General features: G+C 45.6%; 1 protein-coding gene across 1 annotated transcript in view; it reads right to left on the reverse strand.

Moving 5' to 3' along the window:
- FAM20A (FAM20A golgi associated secretory pathway pseudokinase) overlaps positions 1-17251 on the reverse strand; it is a 277967-nt gene that overhangs the window by 29965 nt on the left and 230751 nt on the right. Inside the window, exon 8 of the mRNA XM_069655076.1 lies at positions 3575-3684. Coding sequence (XP_069511177.1) covers positions 3575-3684 — 110 coding nt within the window. The remainder of the gene's footprint in view (positions 1-3574; positions 3685-17251) is intronic.

Consider the following 17251-nt stretch of genomic DNA (forward strand, 5'->3'; position numbering starts at 1 on the left):
AGACACAAGCCGGCACAGAGAGCAGCATAACCTGCACAGACCGTGCCACATAAAGCACTCCATCTGCGCAGCTTGTGAGAGACAGCACCCCAATTATCAGAGTCTGTAACAGAGAGTTGCCCACTCTGCACAAAGTACATCCTCCATAATTTGTGAGACGGCATCCCATCCTACCGACATCGCACAATCTGTGCTCATCAACCGAAAGTACAATGTTTTCACAAAAATTAACCCAGTGTCCTCTTTCTCAATTTGTGACAGAGACAGGTGCTAAGCACAGTCTATGAGACAGCCTATGAACCAGCAACCAGTAGGTCGTGGGACACATTAAGCACCATGTAGCGTGTGCGTCATTAGGACAATACACTGACGGCATTATGCGTCCCCAAAAGGAGAGACATCCACGCCTCCAGATGCATACCCCCTAACCCATCCAGCTACTGGACTGTGCACAGCAATGCATTTCAAAGTCGGCCAGAGCGAAGCAAGGGTGATGCCCACACCACCACCAGGCGGCCATGCCTGCCTAACCTCTTGAATTCAGAGACTCCGGAATTTTAAGCATTTCTCTGGGTCTCTGAAACAGTCCCTTGAATCTCAGGAATTTTGAGATTCTTTCCGGGTACTGTCATATTCTCCACCTTGTTATAGCCATGTGAGTGCCTCGGGCCGCCTTGCATACGATGCACACGCATTCACACAGAGAGATCCGGAGACGCGTCTGATGCTTACAAGGTCCCGGCGGCAACTGCTGTTCGGGTCGTCTTTATTGCTAGAGGGCATGCGTGAGCCCAAATGAGGCTTGCGCATGCGTATGGACGTCTTACTTCATAACACACCTGATTGGCTGCCGCCGGTAGCCAATCGGGTGGAGAAGTGGGTGGGACCTGCTGGAAACAGCAGAAATGTTCGTGCCCACTGACCACATCACCACTATATGAGGGCGCTGCTCCCTCAATGCGACCCCCGACCGCCGTAATTATAGTGCTTTCAATCCATATCATTGGATGGAAACCTCCATTATTACAGCGGCGGTGCCGCGTTCATTTTGCTTGCCATAGCACTGAAAATCATTCATTCAATGCTATATTGAAAGCAGCATTATTTCTGCTGCGGCGCCGCCTTCATTTTGCTTACTATCGCATCGAATGCATTATTTTCAATGCCATAGTAAGCAAACTGAAGGCTACAACAACTGAGTTTACCTTTTTGACAGGTGGGCGGGGTGTGTGGGCGGAGCCGTGTGCAAATGGGCGGAGTCTTGTGTGGCTGTGGGCGGGGCATAAATCTCAGGAATTTTGATTTTGAAATGTAGGCAGGTATGCAGGCAGCACACAGCTCTGCAGCTGGCAAAGCAAGCCTCAAGGGAAAAACAAACACACTACTCACACCCCCTCTATGTCACCACACACAATCACCTCCCCAAAACAGCAGCATGGACAATGTGGACTTACCTGGCAGTATATATATACCAGTCAGCGTGCGTATGTGAAGGGGTCCGGGCTCTGGCTGCCCGTCAGTAATTTTATGTTTTAGAAGGTGTGCGTGCCCATTTGGACTGAGGGCCGTTTGCACATAGGCTGCACTGTCAGCAGTGTCCAAACCACCCTTGCGCCAAAAGGCTCATGCCACATTGGCTTTCATGCTGAATTTGCTGCACCAAAAGGGGCTCTGCAGCCAAAGTGTCATGCCAAAATAGCCGGCGCCAAAATAGCCGCACCAAAACGGGTGTACCTGTGTAAATGTGCTTGCGTCTGTGGATGTGGCTTTCTGCTGCTGGCCTTCCCCTTTTACGGGGAGACCTTCCTTCATTTGTCTCAATCAGTTTCAGTTTGACCCAGGCCCTGGGCCTCCACCCCCGCTGTGTTTCCGCACCTGTAGATGGTGCTTCCATTCTCCTGCCCTGCCCAGGCTTTTGCTCCTTTGGCGGGAGATCCTTTCCTTTTGCGCTTGGACCGACACTCTGCCGCCCCCCCTTGCTGGGGGCGTGGCTCAGTCCCCAGTGCTTATTTTCTCACACCCTTTTACTTTCTGGTTCCACGGATCATCATGGGCCCGGTGTTATCAAGCTGTTGAGATACACACAGGAGCCCTGTTTGGAAAACCTCCCGGTTTCCTTATTGGCAGATTCCCATTTGGTGATCTCTAGATTTATAATGCAACGTTGCCCATTGTGCAAGTCAATGGTACACGTGAGAGGACTGGGTCCCCCACCTACATTTAGAGAAGGGACTATATCCCACTTAAGCTAGACGTAGACGGAGGCAACAGTGGCCCTCATTCTAAGTATGGTGGTCCGGAAATATGGGTGCCGGTAGGAACGTAGCGGCATCCTTTCTGGACCGCCATACTTCGAGAATGCCGGTAGGGGCCACGGATCTCCCGGCAGGCCTGACCAGATGGGTTTTCAGGCCCCTACAGGCATGTGTCTCACTGACGCGCCGGCACTGTTAACAACTGTGCTGGTGTTTCAGTGATCCAATTTCTAAAATAGGAATTAACCGTTTGTGCCGTAATATCCCAATGGCACCAGTGAGTTAGGCGGCAGAAACAGTGTTACAGGGTTGCCGGTAATCCACCGCCTAATGGCGGGCTTTCCAGCAATCCCGTAATGAAGCCCAGTGTTTTGTTTTAGATTTAGCAGGCGGAACTGAAGTGTGAGCATCTGACGCCTCCGTTGGTTCACATGCAGGGCAGTGATTACCTAGCAACCTGCCCCTATAAGCTTGCATTTGTTATCTGAATCTCAATGCAAAACTGCTCACGTCTCCGATTTGGCTACTGAATCAGGCAAGGAAAATATTAACACAAATATAAAGCTGTTCAAAATTTTCTGTTCCATGTCCATGAAGCTTGTGTGATAAGGACACATGTATTGGTTATGCTGAACTGCAGTGTGCACTTCATCATGCATAATAAGCAAAACAATGACTAAAAGCAGGTGGCTTTATAGTGGCCCTTTTCGAGTGTATCTAAGTCTTTAAAGAAGTAAGAGAGTGCGCAGTATTCTTAAGTTGTTCCTTTTCAGATGTAAACTGTTCATGCAGTCTTTTCTGTTGAGTTCGGATCACTGCATTCTGGCACTTGTACACGTCCATTTTTTAAATATAAAATAGCAATTACACTACCGTATAGGAATTCATAAGATGTGAGATCAAATGTAGAATGGAAGTCACAGCGGGCAGAACATCAATGGTGCGCTGCGCATATTTCCTTTACAGTGTGAATGATCAAGGTGTGATGTAAGGTGGGGAAAGGGGGACATTGGCTCACAACACAACCAGGTGTTTGGGAATTTAGCATTTCCTCCTGCAATGTGCCAAAAGAGAAAACACAGTATGCTGCCAGTCAAGAAAATGTATTCCAAGGGTTCAGGTCCAGCACCATTTAGTCAATGGACTGCATTTGTGCATTCCATATGCTAAAGAGGCCCCCCAGATTTCTATTTCTTGGACTTGTTCCCTCACAAGCTATGAAATATATTAGGAGAAAGCATGCAGAGTCTGGACGCAAAAGGGACTGTCAGGCTGATGTTGGTATTGTGTAGATAAACATCCAATCTCGTGCCACGTACCTATGAGGAAGTCGAAGACGGCCATGTCGACGATGTTCAGCAGCCTGTTGCTACTGTTGTAGGGGTAGATCAGCTTCACTGTGTTGCAGTAAAGAGGATTGACTTCCCATCTGCAGAAAAGAGAGACATAGCTTTGTTTTTCTCTGGCATTTTTAATATCATTTTAAGCATCAGGAACAAATTAGTCCAGCGTATTCTGGGTTACATTGACCCAGTAATGTTTATTGCAGCAGTGGCCGTGTCTAAATATGTTTTCTCTATAAATCGGTCAACACAGGTGACCTAGGAACTACATTCGTTTATCCATCTGTTAAGATTGGGCCAAGTACACCAATAAAGAGACAACTCAATGACGGAGTAACTCTAAGTGCATGAGAAACCCCACCTTTATTCAGCTACAAACGTCCGCTGGGAGAGCGTACAAAAGACAATCTTAAAATGGCGTTAAGAACAACAAGATTTTAAGTTAGAAAAACGGCACAGCTGATGTCATAGTAATTATAAAACCTCTATTCGCTATTGGTTAGTAGAGTATAGAATATATAGGTATTATAAATAAAATGTTTCCTATTGGTTCTTTCATAACTAATTCTCCTCCAAGGTCCATCCTTCTGAATATGATACAATTCAATCTAATTGACTGGAATTCTACTACACTAGTCCATCAGGTGAAGAAGGTTCTTATTGGACACTTATTCATTCATCTGGCCTTGGCTCTGTTATGTGATGCCAAGGTATGTGGTGGCGAAGGAGAGGTGGGCAAACCGCTGTGAGCCGACCTTGAAAGTTACTCCCATCTTGTTCCCATGCCGAGGTTCTCTCTACCAGACATGCTCATGGCCTTGGCATGCCGTCCCCCTCCCTAGATACACAATAAGCCTAGCAGGTGCGCTGATTGGGTATGGAATAAATGGTCACTTTTCCAGCCACGTGATGAGGGACCACTGTGCTAAAACCAATTTCGCTCAATTATTGTATTTCCTACTGTCCTAATGGGTGTTTGCCTTTCTTCGGTGGCCATTTGCGGCACTATATGTTCATTCGTTATGGGATACTTTGGCACAACAACTACTTGCACCTGGCATTCAAAGACGTGTTAGTTTTCTCACTGCTACCAATGGAAACTAATTAACTTAATAATTGTATGCAGTGCCCTGGGAAATGTTATCTGGTGTGGTTTCGACTGTTAAGCAAAACTCAATTTTGCACACTGACCTTGGTGCATGGGCTGCTCTCTGAGCATTGTGAGGGCTGGAACTTTGTGTTAAGCTGCAATATTCCAGAATTGAGGCTTTGCAGGGGTCTGTCTAAGTAATGGCAGCGCTTCCGAGCTCTTTCCCCACCATGTCAATATGCCTTGTGTCTTGCATGCCGCCATTCATTATTCCCTGCCCGTGTATGCTGTAACCTCTCCCTACCTGCCCATCTCTATACTACTTGCGTAACCCTGTCTGGGCATTCTTCAACCTTTCCCTACTTCTGTAAATGCAAGTGACTTCTCACCCTACTTGTGTTTCACAACCTATTCTACTCTTCATGGTGGCTGCGTGACCATTGGTGTTTTACTGAATGTTTCTCAGCTTGTATTTCCGTTCATGCTTGGGAGCTGGTGGGGGCCTAGACAGACCTGGTGCAACTCTCGTCTGCACCATCACACATCCATCCATCCATCCATCCATCCATCGTTTGTGTAAAAGGACTTTTTTAGACTGAATTTAGAGAAAACTGTTATCCATATCTTCTTATTTCTTCTTGCCCCAAAACATACGCACCAACATTATCAATTCTTTTCAGGCAACATTGGTCCTGGGTCTATAATGGGAAAACCTAGGACTGCAAGTCCCAGAATGTCTGGGCTACCATCCCTCAAATTGAATGGATAATGGTGGTGTGATTGCTTTTGGGCTAAAAGAAATATGACTCTTGTTGCCTCTGAGATTGTAAATTGAAATGTTCAGAATAATTTCCGGTTTTATCACACATTGATTTTGTGGCTACTATTCCTTAAATGTTAACTTGTTCCTCTAAAAATGGAGAACGTGATTTTGTTTTTTAACAATTTTCAATTCTTCATAACAAAATCATTACAATTTTTTTCAACTACTAGTGAGCATGGGTGGTATGTCATTAGATTAGGTGAGTCCGCAATTACATGTATTTTTCACACATAGCGTGCTCACCTTTTGCTCCTCCAAAAACATAAACATTTAATTAACAATTGTACCTCTTAGTATATATCAAAATTGAAAAATAGGTGTGCATTCCCGTTCAGCAATATACAAAGATATCATTGTACTGTACTCCGATACCCCCATCCAGCCCATAGAGCCTTAGTTTGCTCAGACTCACTTTAAGACAAGATAGCTGCACCCTTGAGATGGATGGGGGTGCAGATGTATTACTCCAACACCAATCAATAAGGACAACTCAATGGTTTGGCAAAGGGAGTCTGTTTAATGACAAGTACAAAGAACGGGGAGTTATGAATATCAGCAGTGATGCGATCTTCCTTCTCGCTTCAACTCCAACAAACTTCATACAAGTTGTAACATTTATACTCAAAACTGTCGTCATTGACGTGTAACACTCAAAAGTTAACAAGCAATTCTATTGGTTAGGAAAAGGTAACTTTTACTATAGGTACTATATCTGTATATGGTAACGGAGTGAGGGGATTGGGTAAACACTGTCAGGTGGGCATCTAAGCCTCTCCTTCCAAAATGACTACTGTCACTAAAAGTACGACGTCCCATTGGTTCTACTAACTATAGGACCCTAGATTATTTGGTCCATTGTGATTGGGTTGGCACCAACCCCATGCATACTTTTCCACTTAGCTTAGCAGCACGCAGAATGGTCGGCCAGGTGCAGGGTGCCCCTTAGTTACCCAGCCTTCCTCTGATTATGGCTACAATCAATCATCACTTTAGTAGCTATGTGTCAATTATTTCACTGTGGTTGGCCTCAAGATTGCATCTTCTGTCTGGAAAAGGTTCTGATAGCTCCGTCTGGTCGGGTGCCAAGCGTAGGTGTGAGCCTTCGCTTCTTCTTGCTCGGCTAGTCACTTGATTCCTACACCATGAATTTGTCTCTTTTCCCTCAATTTGTGTATTTAATTCTCGTTTCACCCGCCACCTGCCTTCGTCTTCTCATCTCGACCTTTCAGAGGCAGGATATTCTGTTCTTAGTTTCAATTAGATGTAGTTACTGTTCGCCTCTTCTATTGGTATGGCCTTGGCTTTCCTGGCACGAGTTGTCTCTGCTGAGTTTCGTTTCAGCCGTCTCTTCTCGCTTTGCTAAATATGAATCTTTTCTCGTTTGGCCTTTAGTAACCTGGGTTGATTCTGCTTCTTGTGCAAAGTACAAATATACTTATAATAATGTGCTTCGTTTGAGGTATATTATGTATAATGGCACTTGCTGCACTACTCTTCTACTAAGCATAGCAAGCTGCACTGTTTTCTTAGCTTTCTTGCGGTTCCAAGAATATTTACAGGTGTAAACTGTTCGACTATCTTCATTTTGCTTACAGCTTAATTTTCTTACATTTGCGCATCGTTCTTTTACCTTAAGTTCACAATATTCTTACTCATGGCGTTTTGTCTCTTTGTGTCATTCTCGGGTCATCATTTCTTCTATCTGTGAGTCTGTCCGGGCCCTCGTGATATCACCATTCGTCTTCCATTAAGACCTTTTTGGTTTCTTCCGGGACTATACTTAGGCAATCATCATTTCGTTTCATTTGTTGGTAGGGTTTTCTGAATGGATATCTTACTGTCCATGGTTTTCTGGGTATCAGTACTTCAATAGGTGCTGTTCTTCTGATAGGCACTGGGCAGAGCCCTACTGCGGCTCTCTGCTGGTTTATTTGCTCATCATACGTAACATAGCTTGGTGTGAACGTTCCTGGTAATTCTAAATGGGTGACTGGAGTGCAGGTTTTATTTGGGACCTCCACTACAGTACACACATGTTATATCCTACCTTTTGCCCTGACTGTCTGTCTTCAAACTCTGTGATTGATTTCTCTGCTTCAAAAAGTATGTCTTCACTCTCCGCCAGTACAATGCTTCTGGTATACTAAACGCAAATTACTGCCGATTATTCCTCAAAATGGCCTTAAACAATCTAAAATAGTTCATAATTGCTACCAAATGTGTTACATTTATAACCCAAAAATGGTTGCTGATGATTAAGAAATAACTACTAAAACTCTCTACAATTCCCGGTCACTGTCCACGGTTATCCTCAAAATGTTTCATTATAATTATCCTCAAAATCCGTCTCAATGGCCATGACATCTGTATAATGTTTTCCAAAAGTGCTCAACTGTTAGCCACAAACAGATCATCAATATTAGCCAGGAAATGCTGTTTCATTTAACGCAAAACACGTCACCTTTTTTCCTGAATGTTGTCTTATGCCCTTTTCTCCCAACTCTAGTCCCAAAACGCTTCATAATTATAGACCTAAAATATTCTTCATTTGTTTTGAAAATTCTAAATCATGATGCCGAAAACACTTACTTTTATTCCCAAATGATGTTCCCTTCATCACCAAAATGCTTCCTCCTCCTTCCCAAAATGCCCCAGAGTTATCTTCTTAGTAGTGAGAATGATCGTTTATTGTTATCCTCGAAATGCACAATTATTAGGTCAAGGTTTTTTAATTATTATTCTTGATCTCCACCATTACTACCTCCGTAAACCTTCCCTATAATTTGGGGGTGCTCCAGAATAGGGAAAATGTCATCAGCCTTAGCTTTCGGCTTCCCAGAAATGCTCATTGTTGGCTCTGAAATGGTGATTCTGCTTCTGGAGTCGAAGTAATGCAAATCACAGCCAGTCTAGTGCCTGCATATCTGTAGCACTGGGGACTGGTGCAGAAGACATCTTCCCCCAAGATGTTGTTCCTGGAAAAATTGATGTACTTGCTTTAAGATATACAAAAGGTCAATCATGCTGGATCTTTTCCTCGTTTAGTAAGGGCAAATAGTAGGACTATTCTGTGTTCTCAGCTATTGGGTGAGATCAAAATTCAGGCATGTTCTACGTTCTCCACCTTGGAAGAGGTCCTAGGGATTCAAAACTTTACAAGGGACACCTACCCATAGTAACAGAACTGGAACCAAAGTCCTTCTGTTCAGAGGCATCAAATACAAAGAAGAGAACATATATTTCATATGCTGGACTTGTTTTGGCAGATCACAGTTTTAGAATTTCATATTAATTTTAGAAACATTTTCAGAAAGGTGGGTCTGAAGCTCACTGTTTTTCTATTTGGGACTTGCTCACCACAGGTCTGCACATATCATTGAAAGACCATAACAGTGTGTACTGAGTTTGTGCACAGTGTGATTTGTTTTATATGGAAGGTTATCCTTGGCATTGAAAAAGATATCTATTGCAGACCGTTTGGAATGAACTTTAAAATCTAAATAATCTGCCTAGTTGGAGATTCGTTTTTTTCCTCCTAAACAGATAGAAAAACAGAATTTGTTGGTAGGTACCTTTTGCCAGACACGTCCAGTGTGCTAATTTTCCGCATTCTTTTGACACACTGACCGCACGAGTCTCCAGCTTTACCTTTGCTTTCTTGGCACTACTGTTCTCCCTTTTGTGCGAATGGCCTTAAATTAATTGCCCGATATCTGGACTTCACTACTGTAGCTAGGAAATAATTGGATGTATTCTCTGGCTTATCAGTGTGATCATAACTCTCATTGCCACTCCCTGCTGTCGTATTTCCAGGGCTCATGTTTCACATAGATACGCAGCCCATTGCATCATCTTCCATCTCTGAAGCAATTCCAAACTCTCCAGCAAACCCTCCACTACTCTTTGACACCAGAAGGGGCTACAATATAGTTATCCCAAATGCAAGTTATGCCACTCCTCTTTCTCCAGTCTGTTTTTAATATCTGATGTCAAGCACTGCACTGAGTAAGAGGTTACGTATTAGACTTTGTTGACAGATCTATAGTGGATTCGAAGCTTGCACGTGAAGAACAATGTAGGACGTTTTTTAACCAAAGAAATAATACGCGAGTATTGACCGAAGGTATTGAATAGAAATTCTGTGGCCATTGATAAAGACCTACACCTACAGAGGACACCTCAATAACCCCAGGCGTTGATCTCACCTATAGAGGACATTCCAATCATCCAGGGCTTCAAGGCTCCAAATAAACACAGCCTCCTGTGCTCTGCAACCATTTCACATCACCTACATGGGACATCTCAATCATCCCAGGCTTGAAGGCTTCAACTGAACACAGCCTCCTGTGCTCTGCAACAATTTGACCTCACCTACATGGGACATCTCAATCACCCCAGGCTTGAAGGCCTCAACTGAACACAGTCTCCTGTGCTCTGCAACCATTTGATCTCACCTACAGAGGACACCGCAATCTCCCCAGGCTTTGATCTCACCTATAGAGGACATTCCAATCACCCAGGGCTTGAAGGCTTCAACTGAACACAGCCTCCTGTGCTCTGCAACCATTTGATCTCACCTATATGGGACACTGCAATCACCCCAGGCTTGGCTTCAACTGAACACAGCCTCCTGTGCTCTGCAACCATTTGATCTCACCTACATGGGACAGCGCAATCATCCCAGGCTTAAAGGCTTCAACTGAACACAGCCTCCTGTGCTCTGCAACCATTTGATCTCACCTACATGGGACAGCTCAATCACCCCAGGCTTGAAGGCTTCAACTGAACACAGCCTCCTGTGCTCTGCAACCATTGGATCGCACCTACAGGGGTGATATCAAACACCCAAGGCTTGAAGGATTGAACTGCACACAGCCTACTGTACTCTGTAACAATTTTTAAAGAAGTAATACATATGCAAGCACAACCCCTGGCCATTGTATGTAGCCTTACATCTATATGGCACCAGCTGGATTATTTTATAATACTTCGAACACCATTGTATTTCACCAAAACACCTCAATACCTCACCTCATCCAAATGTTCATACCTATTTTATCAAAGTTTAAAACTCATTGACAAATGGACGATTTATGTCAGGTATATAGAAATAATCTTAATGAGACAACACATACTGAATCATATGTAATATTTCAAAAGAAACTTCAAAAAAGCACAGCAAAATTATTTTTGCAATTCATATATTCTCCCCTTCCCTCCTACTCTCTACTTTCTCGCTCACAGCACCGGATGAGGTCTTTAGACAAGTCATCTCTATGAAAATCTCCTCCAAACAGGTTGTCCCCTGGTCCGCCAGCCTTGGCAGATTTCTGTGATCAATCCTTTGCCACTGGCCCCTTCCCGCTGACCCTCAAGCACTCTCTTTTGCATCCACTCCTCAAAAAGCTCTCTGCTGACCCTTCCTGCCTGGCTAACTACTGCCCTATCTCCATTACCCCCTTCCTGTGAAAACTCCTGGAGAAGCTAGTTACCTCTCAACTGATCCAAAATGCTGAATCTGTTGGCTGTCTCCATGACCACCAGTCTGGCTTCAGAGCAGCCAGAGGCATGGAAACTACTCTCCTGAACACCCGTGATGACTTGCTCTCAAATCTCGATTCCAACTCTCCATCTGTTCTTATCCTTCTGGATCTTTCCTCTGCCTTTGACATGGTCAGTCATGCCTCCCTGACAAAACGGCTCTGTGACACCCTTGGCATCGCGGGACTGGCATTGGATTGGTTGACCTTATTCCTCTCCGACCGACCATCCCAAGTTCAATTGGACCCTTTTCTCTCCCCTTTCAGACCCTCCACCTGTGGCGTCCCTCAAGACTTTATGCTCGCACCGTAGCTCTTCAACATCTACCTTGTCCCTCTGGTCCACCTAATCTCCTCCTTCTCTCCTCACTTCCAGTGATATGCAGATGACATGCAGCTCTCCTTTAAGCTTCCTTCCACTGCCTCCAATTCCTCCTCTCTCATCCCTGACTCCTATTCTGGCATGGTGTGCTGCCAATGATCCCTGCCTTAATGCCAGTAAGGACTGTTTTGTGCCATTTAGGTGGGACAGCAGCAGCCTGGGCCAACCCCTTGTTGGAAGCCAACGACCCTGCCTTAAATGATTTTGATACCTTGATACGAGCTATGAACTCTGTCTTTGATGCTCGGTATAAAGCTCAGGCCTCTGATTTGGAGTTTCTAGCCATAAGTCATGATAAGCAGGAACTCCTGCTGTATCTTGCCCGTTTCAATCAATTGGCTGCAGAGACAACTTGGCCTGAACAAAAGAAGGCTGCTGTATTTTATAAAGGACTGTCAGAAGAACCAAAAGACGCCCTATCTTTTGTACCCTGTACCCCATCAGGGTTTCCTGAGTTAATGGATCTAGTCCTGCAGGTGGATGCCCAGCTTCGGCAACACAGAGGCGAGTGTCGAGTACCCGATCTGCGTTCTCCTAAGTCTGATTCACCCTCGGCAGGGGATCCTGAGCCGATGCAAATTGGGGCTGTGAGAGGCCCTTTGACCAAGGCAGAACGGGAGAGGCGGATGGCTAACAATTTTTGTTTCTATTGTGGCCAGTCTGGGCATTTCATCCGTGTATGTCCCAAAACACAGCTTAAGCCTGCGGGAAACGTCAGGACTCGTCCTTGAACTGAACCGGGAGGGTGAGTCTACCAATAGATGGATCTGAAGGGTCTCCTGCGCACATTTGTTTGTGCGTGTGTTTTTATACGTCAGACAATGTGGCCTTTTCTTGCCCGTTTATGCTGGATTCCGGTGCTAGTGGAAATTATATGGACATACAATTTGCTAGACACCCTGGGTTGTCTACTTTCCCGAAACCTAAGCCCGAAGAGGTACAGGCTGTGGATGGAACAGGCCTAGTGTCAGGTCTAGTCACTGAACACACTGGTCCCATCGTTATGTCTACTACAGAAGGACATTCGGAATGGCTCTCCTTTGATCTAATATCAACCCCTCAATTCGGGGTAATACTTCTTGGTTGAAACTACATATCACCTTCATTGATTGGGTGAAGCAAACGGTCCGGTTCTCTTCTGAGTACTGTACCAAGCAATGTCTGCAAACCCGTTCTGAGGCAGTATCATCGCCTTGTTTGGCCATGGTGGCCAATGCTCTTTCAATCAGTGCCATACTCCAAGCCCCCGATTCTGAAATTACCCTTGGATTACGCAGGCTATGCCGATGCCTTTGATAAAGGCCTGTCCGAGAAGCTCCCTCCTCAGAGTTATGATTGCCCTATCGATTTAGTGCCTGGGGCAGTCGTTCCGCATGGCTGTATTTACTCCCTTACACAGAAAGAGGAGAACCATCTGCGTGAATATGTGAAAAAGGCCTTACGCCTGGGTCATATCCGGCCTTCTTGCTCCCCTGCGGCCTCCCCCATATTTTTTGTGCCTAAAAAGGAGGGGGATCTATGTCCATGTGTGGACTATAGAGCTCTTGATAAGATCACAATTAAGAATCAGTACCCACTGCCTCTCATATCGGAGCTTTTAGACAAGTTGTCTTCCTCCACTGTCTTTACCAAACTCGATTTGAGAGGTGCATACAACCTTGTGCGGGTTTGGCGGGGTGACAAATGGAAGACTGCTTTTAAGAGCAAATATGGTCTTTATGAATACTGCGTCATGCCCTTCAGGCTTTTTAACGCCCCAGACACTTTTCAACATTTCGTTAATGACATCTTCCACGATATGTTAGACTGTTATGTAGTGATATACCTGGATGAGATTTTGATTTTTTCCGACACTCTGCAACATCATGTGCAACATGTCGGTTCTGTTCTCCAGCGCCTTTGAGAAAACTCATTATTTGCTAAACTGGAAAATTGTGTTTTCCATGCTTCCTCGGTTGAGTTCCTTGGTTTCCGTATCTCTGCAGATGGGGTACACATATGCTCCTCCAAAGTGTAAGCGGTACTGGATTGGCCCGTTTTGACTTCAGTGAAAGCCTTGCAATCCTTCCTGGGCTTCTCCAATGTTTACAGGCGTTTTGTTGCCTCCTTTTCTGAGATTGTTGCCCCCCCTTACTCGCCTTACCAGCCCCTCTGTCCCGTTTCATTGGGACCATCAAACCCAATCGGCTTTTCAGGTGTTGAAGGAGGTCTTCACCTCTGCTCCTGTCCTGCAACACCCCAACCCTTCCCTTCCATTCATCATGGAAGCGGATACATCTGCTATTGCTGTTGGGGCCTTTCTCTCTCAGGTATGCCCTGCTACACGACGTCTGCATCCAGTGGCTTATTATTCCCGATCCTTATCACTGGCCGAACGCAACTACACAATCAAGGAGAGGGAGTTACTTGCCATCAGAGCAGCATTTAAAGAATGGAGACACCATTTCTGGGCGCCCGGCATCCGGTCATTATCTATACCGACCACTGCAACCTCCAGGTGTTATATCATGCCAAGTGCATCAACGCCTGACATATACATTGGCATTTGTTTTTTACCTTGTTTGATTTCACGGTCACTTATAGACCTGGCCCGTTACATGGTAAAGCCAATGCATTATCCCGCATTGGCATTGATCTTGACACTCCAAAACCCAAACCTTCTATACTGCCTTCTGGATCGGTGGTCTGTGTTTGTTCTGTCTCCTCTTCTCTTTTGGACTGCCTACAACAATGGGATAAAACCATTCCTCTTTTCTAGATGGCTTAGGTGCCAGGCTTGTTTCAGGTCTTCCCTATGTAAAGGATTTGTTATACCTGCCTGATAGCCATTCCAGGAATATGGCCCTGGAATGGTCCCATGATTCACGACTGGCCACACACCCAGGTCAAGCCAAAACATATGACCTATTACATCGGTGGTGCTGGTGGCCAGGTATAAAGGGTGACATTAACCAGTACGTCCCGTGTACCTGTGTATAATGCAAGAGACAATCAGGTAAACCGGTAGGTTATCCTAATGAGAGTGCCTCTACCCCCAAGTCCGTGGCATACGGTCACCTTTGACTTTGTGGTGGAGTTACCTGTGGTCAAGAACATGTCAGCCATTCTAGTCGTGGTAGACGTATTTACAAAGATGGCGTGTTTTATCCCATGCCCTGGCGTGCCATCGGCCACTCACCTAGCGGCATTGTTCTTTGATCACTTGGTGTGGTTTTTTGGGGTCCCAGACCGCGGTTCACTGTTCACTTCATGCTGTTGGCATTCCTTGACCCGCTCATTGGGTATCAATGCACGCCTTTCATCGGCGTGTCACCCCCAAACAGACAGACAAACGGAGCACACCAATGCCACCATGGAATAATTCCTCAGTTGTTTGTGTCTGCAACACCAAGCGAACTGGTTGTCGATCTTGGGGGCCGCAGAATTCACGCACAATAATTCTAGGCATTCTTCGGTGGGCTGCTCTCTTTTATGCTTTATGTGGCCAACACCCTCGGATTCTCTCACCTGTCCTACCATCCTTGGAACGTATCCCTGCAGCCAAACACATATGGGATTCTCTGGTGTTTGTCCGCCAAACGGTTTCTCAGCATCTACACACCGCCCAGTCCTGGGCATAGGTTCAAGCGGATAAAGACCGGTCTCCGGCCCCCTCTTATTGTTCTGGTGACCGTGTTTGGCTTTCCACTAAACATCTGTCCATTCATGGAAAGCGTAAATTAGTACTGTGTTATGTGGGTCCTTACAAAGTTTTGCATTGTCTCAACCCGGTTGGACATTCCAGCACGTTGGCGGGCTCACTCAGTGTTCCATGTCTCTTTACTTCGCCCCTGTGTTCCCGGAACCCAACTTCCTACCACCCCTACTCCTGTCACAGTGCAAGTTGAGGACGAATACGAGGTTAATGCGATCCTAGATTCTCGACTTCGCTGTGGCAGGCGATTCTATTTGGTGGACTGGAAGGGCTACGGTCTGGAGGAGAGGACCTGGGACCCCACCTCTAATTTGCATGCCCCCCGCCTTCTATGTCCGTTCTGGTTGGAGCGCCTCCGTGGTCCCATGGGTGGGCGTCCTTTGCGGGGGGGTACTGTCATGACCCGTGTCATCTCATCCTCATTACAGTCTTTTTCTGTGAAGGCATGGAGACTGCCCTGGCGTTTCTCACAACGCCAACAAAAACTACATTTCCCGGCGTCCCAGAGCGAAGGATGGTCACGTGATTTGCACGCAACGTTCCCCTCGTTTGCCTCACTATGCGACTATATGTACAGCTGAAGAATGCCACCCAAGTGCTCCTTAACAGTTGCATTTTGCCATCGAGTTAAGTCACGCTTTATATCTGCTTGACATTCTGGTTTCCTGACTTCTGAACTATTTCCTGACTACGAGCTTTGGAACATCCTGCATCTGTGTCTCGGCGCTTGGTTCCTTCCCCCCTTGCAAGCTCCCCTGACTACCAGACCCCTGGCATCTCAACCGACTCTGCTTCTGTCTTGCCCCTTAATCGGATTCTGTGTTCCCGCTACGTTCGTCTTGTCTGAACACGAACGCTGCACACTTGCACACATCCTTTCGTTCTGTGTGTAGCCACTGCGTGTGAAACCAGGACTCTCCCCGCAGAATACTAACTTCTTGTATTGGCCGTGGACGTTCAAATCTAGCTTGCTGTCATCCCTGTGTTTTTCTTTTGCATCAAAAAATTTCACAAAGAACGTCTAGTTGTTAGTCGCTTGTGCCACCATAAGGCATCCTACTCCTGAAAGTGACCACTGAACGCTCCGCTGGATGAACTCTTGGTCACGTGTAGTTTCTTCATTGAGGTGGATTTCATTTTGGGATACTTTGCTGTATTCTTTGTTGGATTCACCTGGGGACGCTTTGCTGTTTCATGTCGATTTTCCTTAGGACGCTCTGCTGCTATACCTTGGATTGTGTTTATTTTGAACATTAGTTGCGACCTCGTGCCGTTCGGGTTAGTTGTTTTTGGGACTTTTACTTCTTGGAACTAACTGAACATTTTCATTTGTTGTCATCACCACTTCCTAACTCAAGTAGGTTCTTCGCTTTTCCACTAAACATTGCAGGTAAGAGTGGGGTTGCTAAGGGTGGTGCGGCGCGGACTCGCTAATGTAGTAGAGGCTCGTTGTATCTGTAATCTTTGTCTTTTTCCCTTAGCTCGTTGCTGCACCTGACTTTTCACCCAAACTGGTGGCCCGTCGGGTGTCTTTGGACCTGCAGGCTGCGCTCTTGGAGGAAAGGTTTTACTGTCTACGGGTAAATGTGTTCGTTCTAAAAGCGAACAGTCTTCTTGTCGGGACACTTCTTTGGTTGCCTTCACTGGATCACATCACTGGCACTTGCCCACCTGGCCTCCCCTCTGCACTCGTCTAGCCCCTGTGACCCACTCCCCCCAAAAGCCCCTTCAACTTGCACTCTCTCCTCTTGCCCTGCTCTCCCCTTCCCAGCCTAGCACTTTGTTTTTCACGCAAACCAGCACTTCCCCCCCTTCTCCCTCGCACTTCTTGTTACTGCACTTGCACAATCTAAATGTCACAAGGTCTTCTAGGACCGTTATTGTTATATTTCTCTTTTGTTCCCCTGCCCAATTTGTCTTATGGCGCCTTGAAACACCATTTGTTGTATAGGCACCTTACAAATATCCAATAAATAAATAAATAATTTCATGTAATGTCCAAATTATACTATCATTTTGAATCAATGTCATGTAATTATGAGAATTTGCCATTCATTCTAGTTTAATTACACCCAACTTCTCAGATGAAATAAGGTCAATGCAGATACGCATGTGTCGACATGT

This window comes from Ambystoma mexicanum, chromosome 3q (genome assembly GCF_040938575.1).
Source record: "Ambystoma mexicanum isolate Mex_15411 chromosome 3q, UKY_AmexF1_1, whole genome shotgun sequence".
Taxonomy (NCBI): domain Eukaryota; kingdom Metazoa; phylum Chordata; class Amphibia; order Caudata; family Ambystomatidae; genus Ambystoma; species Ambystoma mexicanum.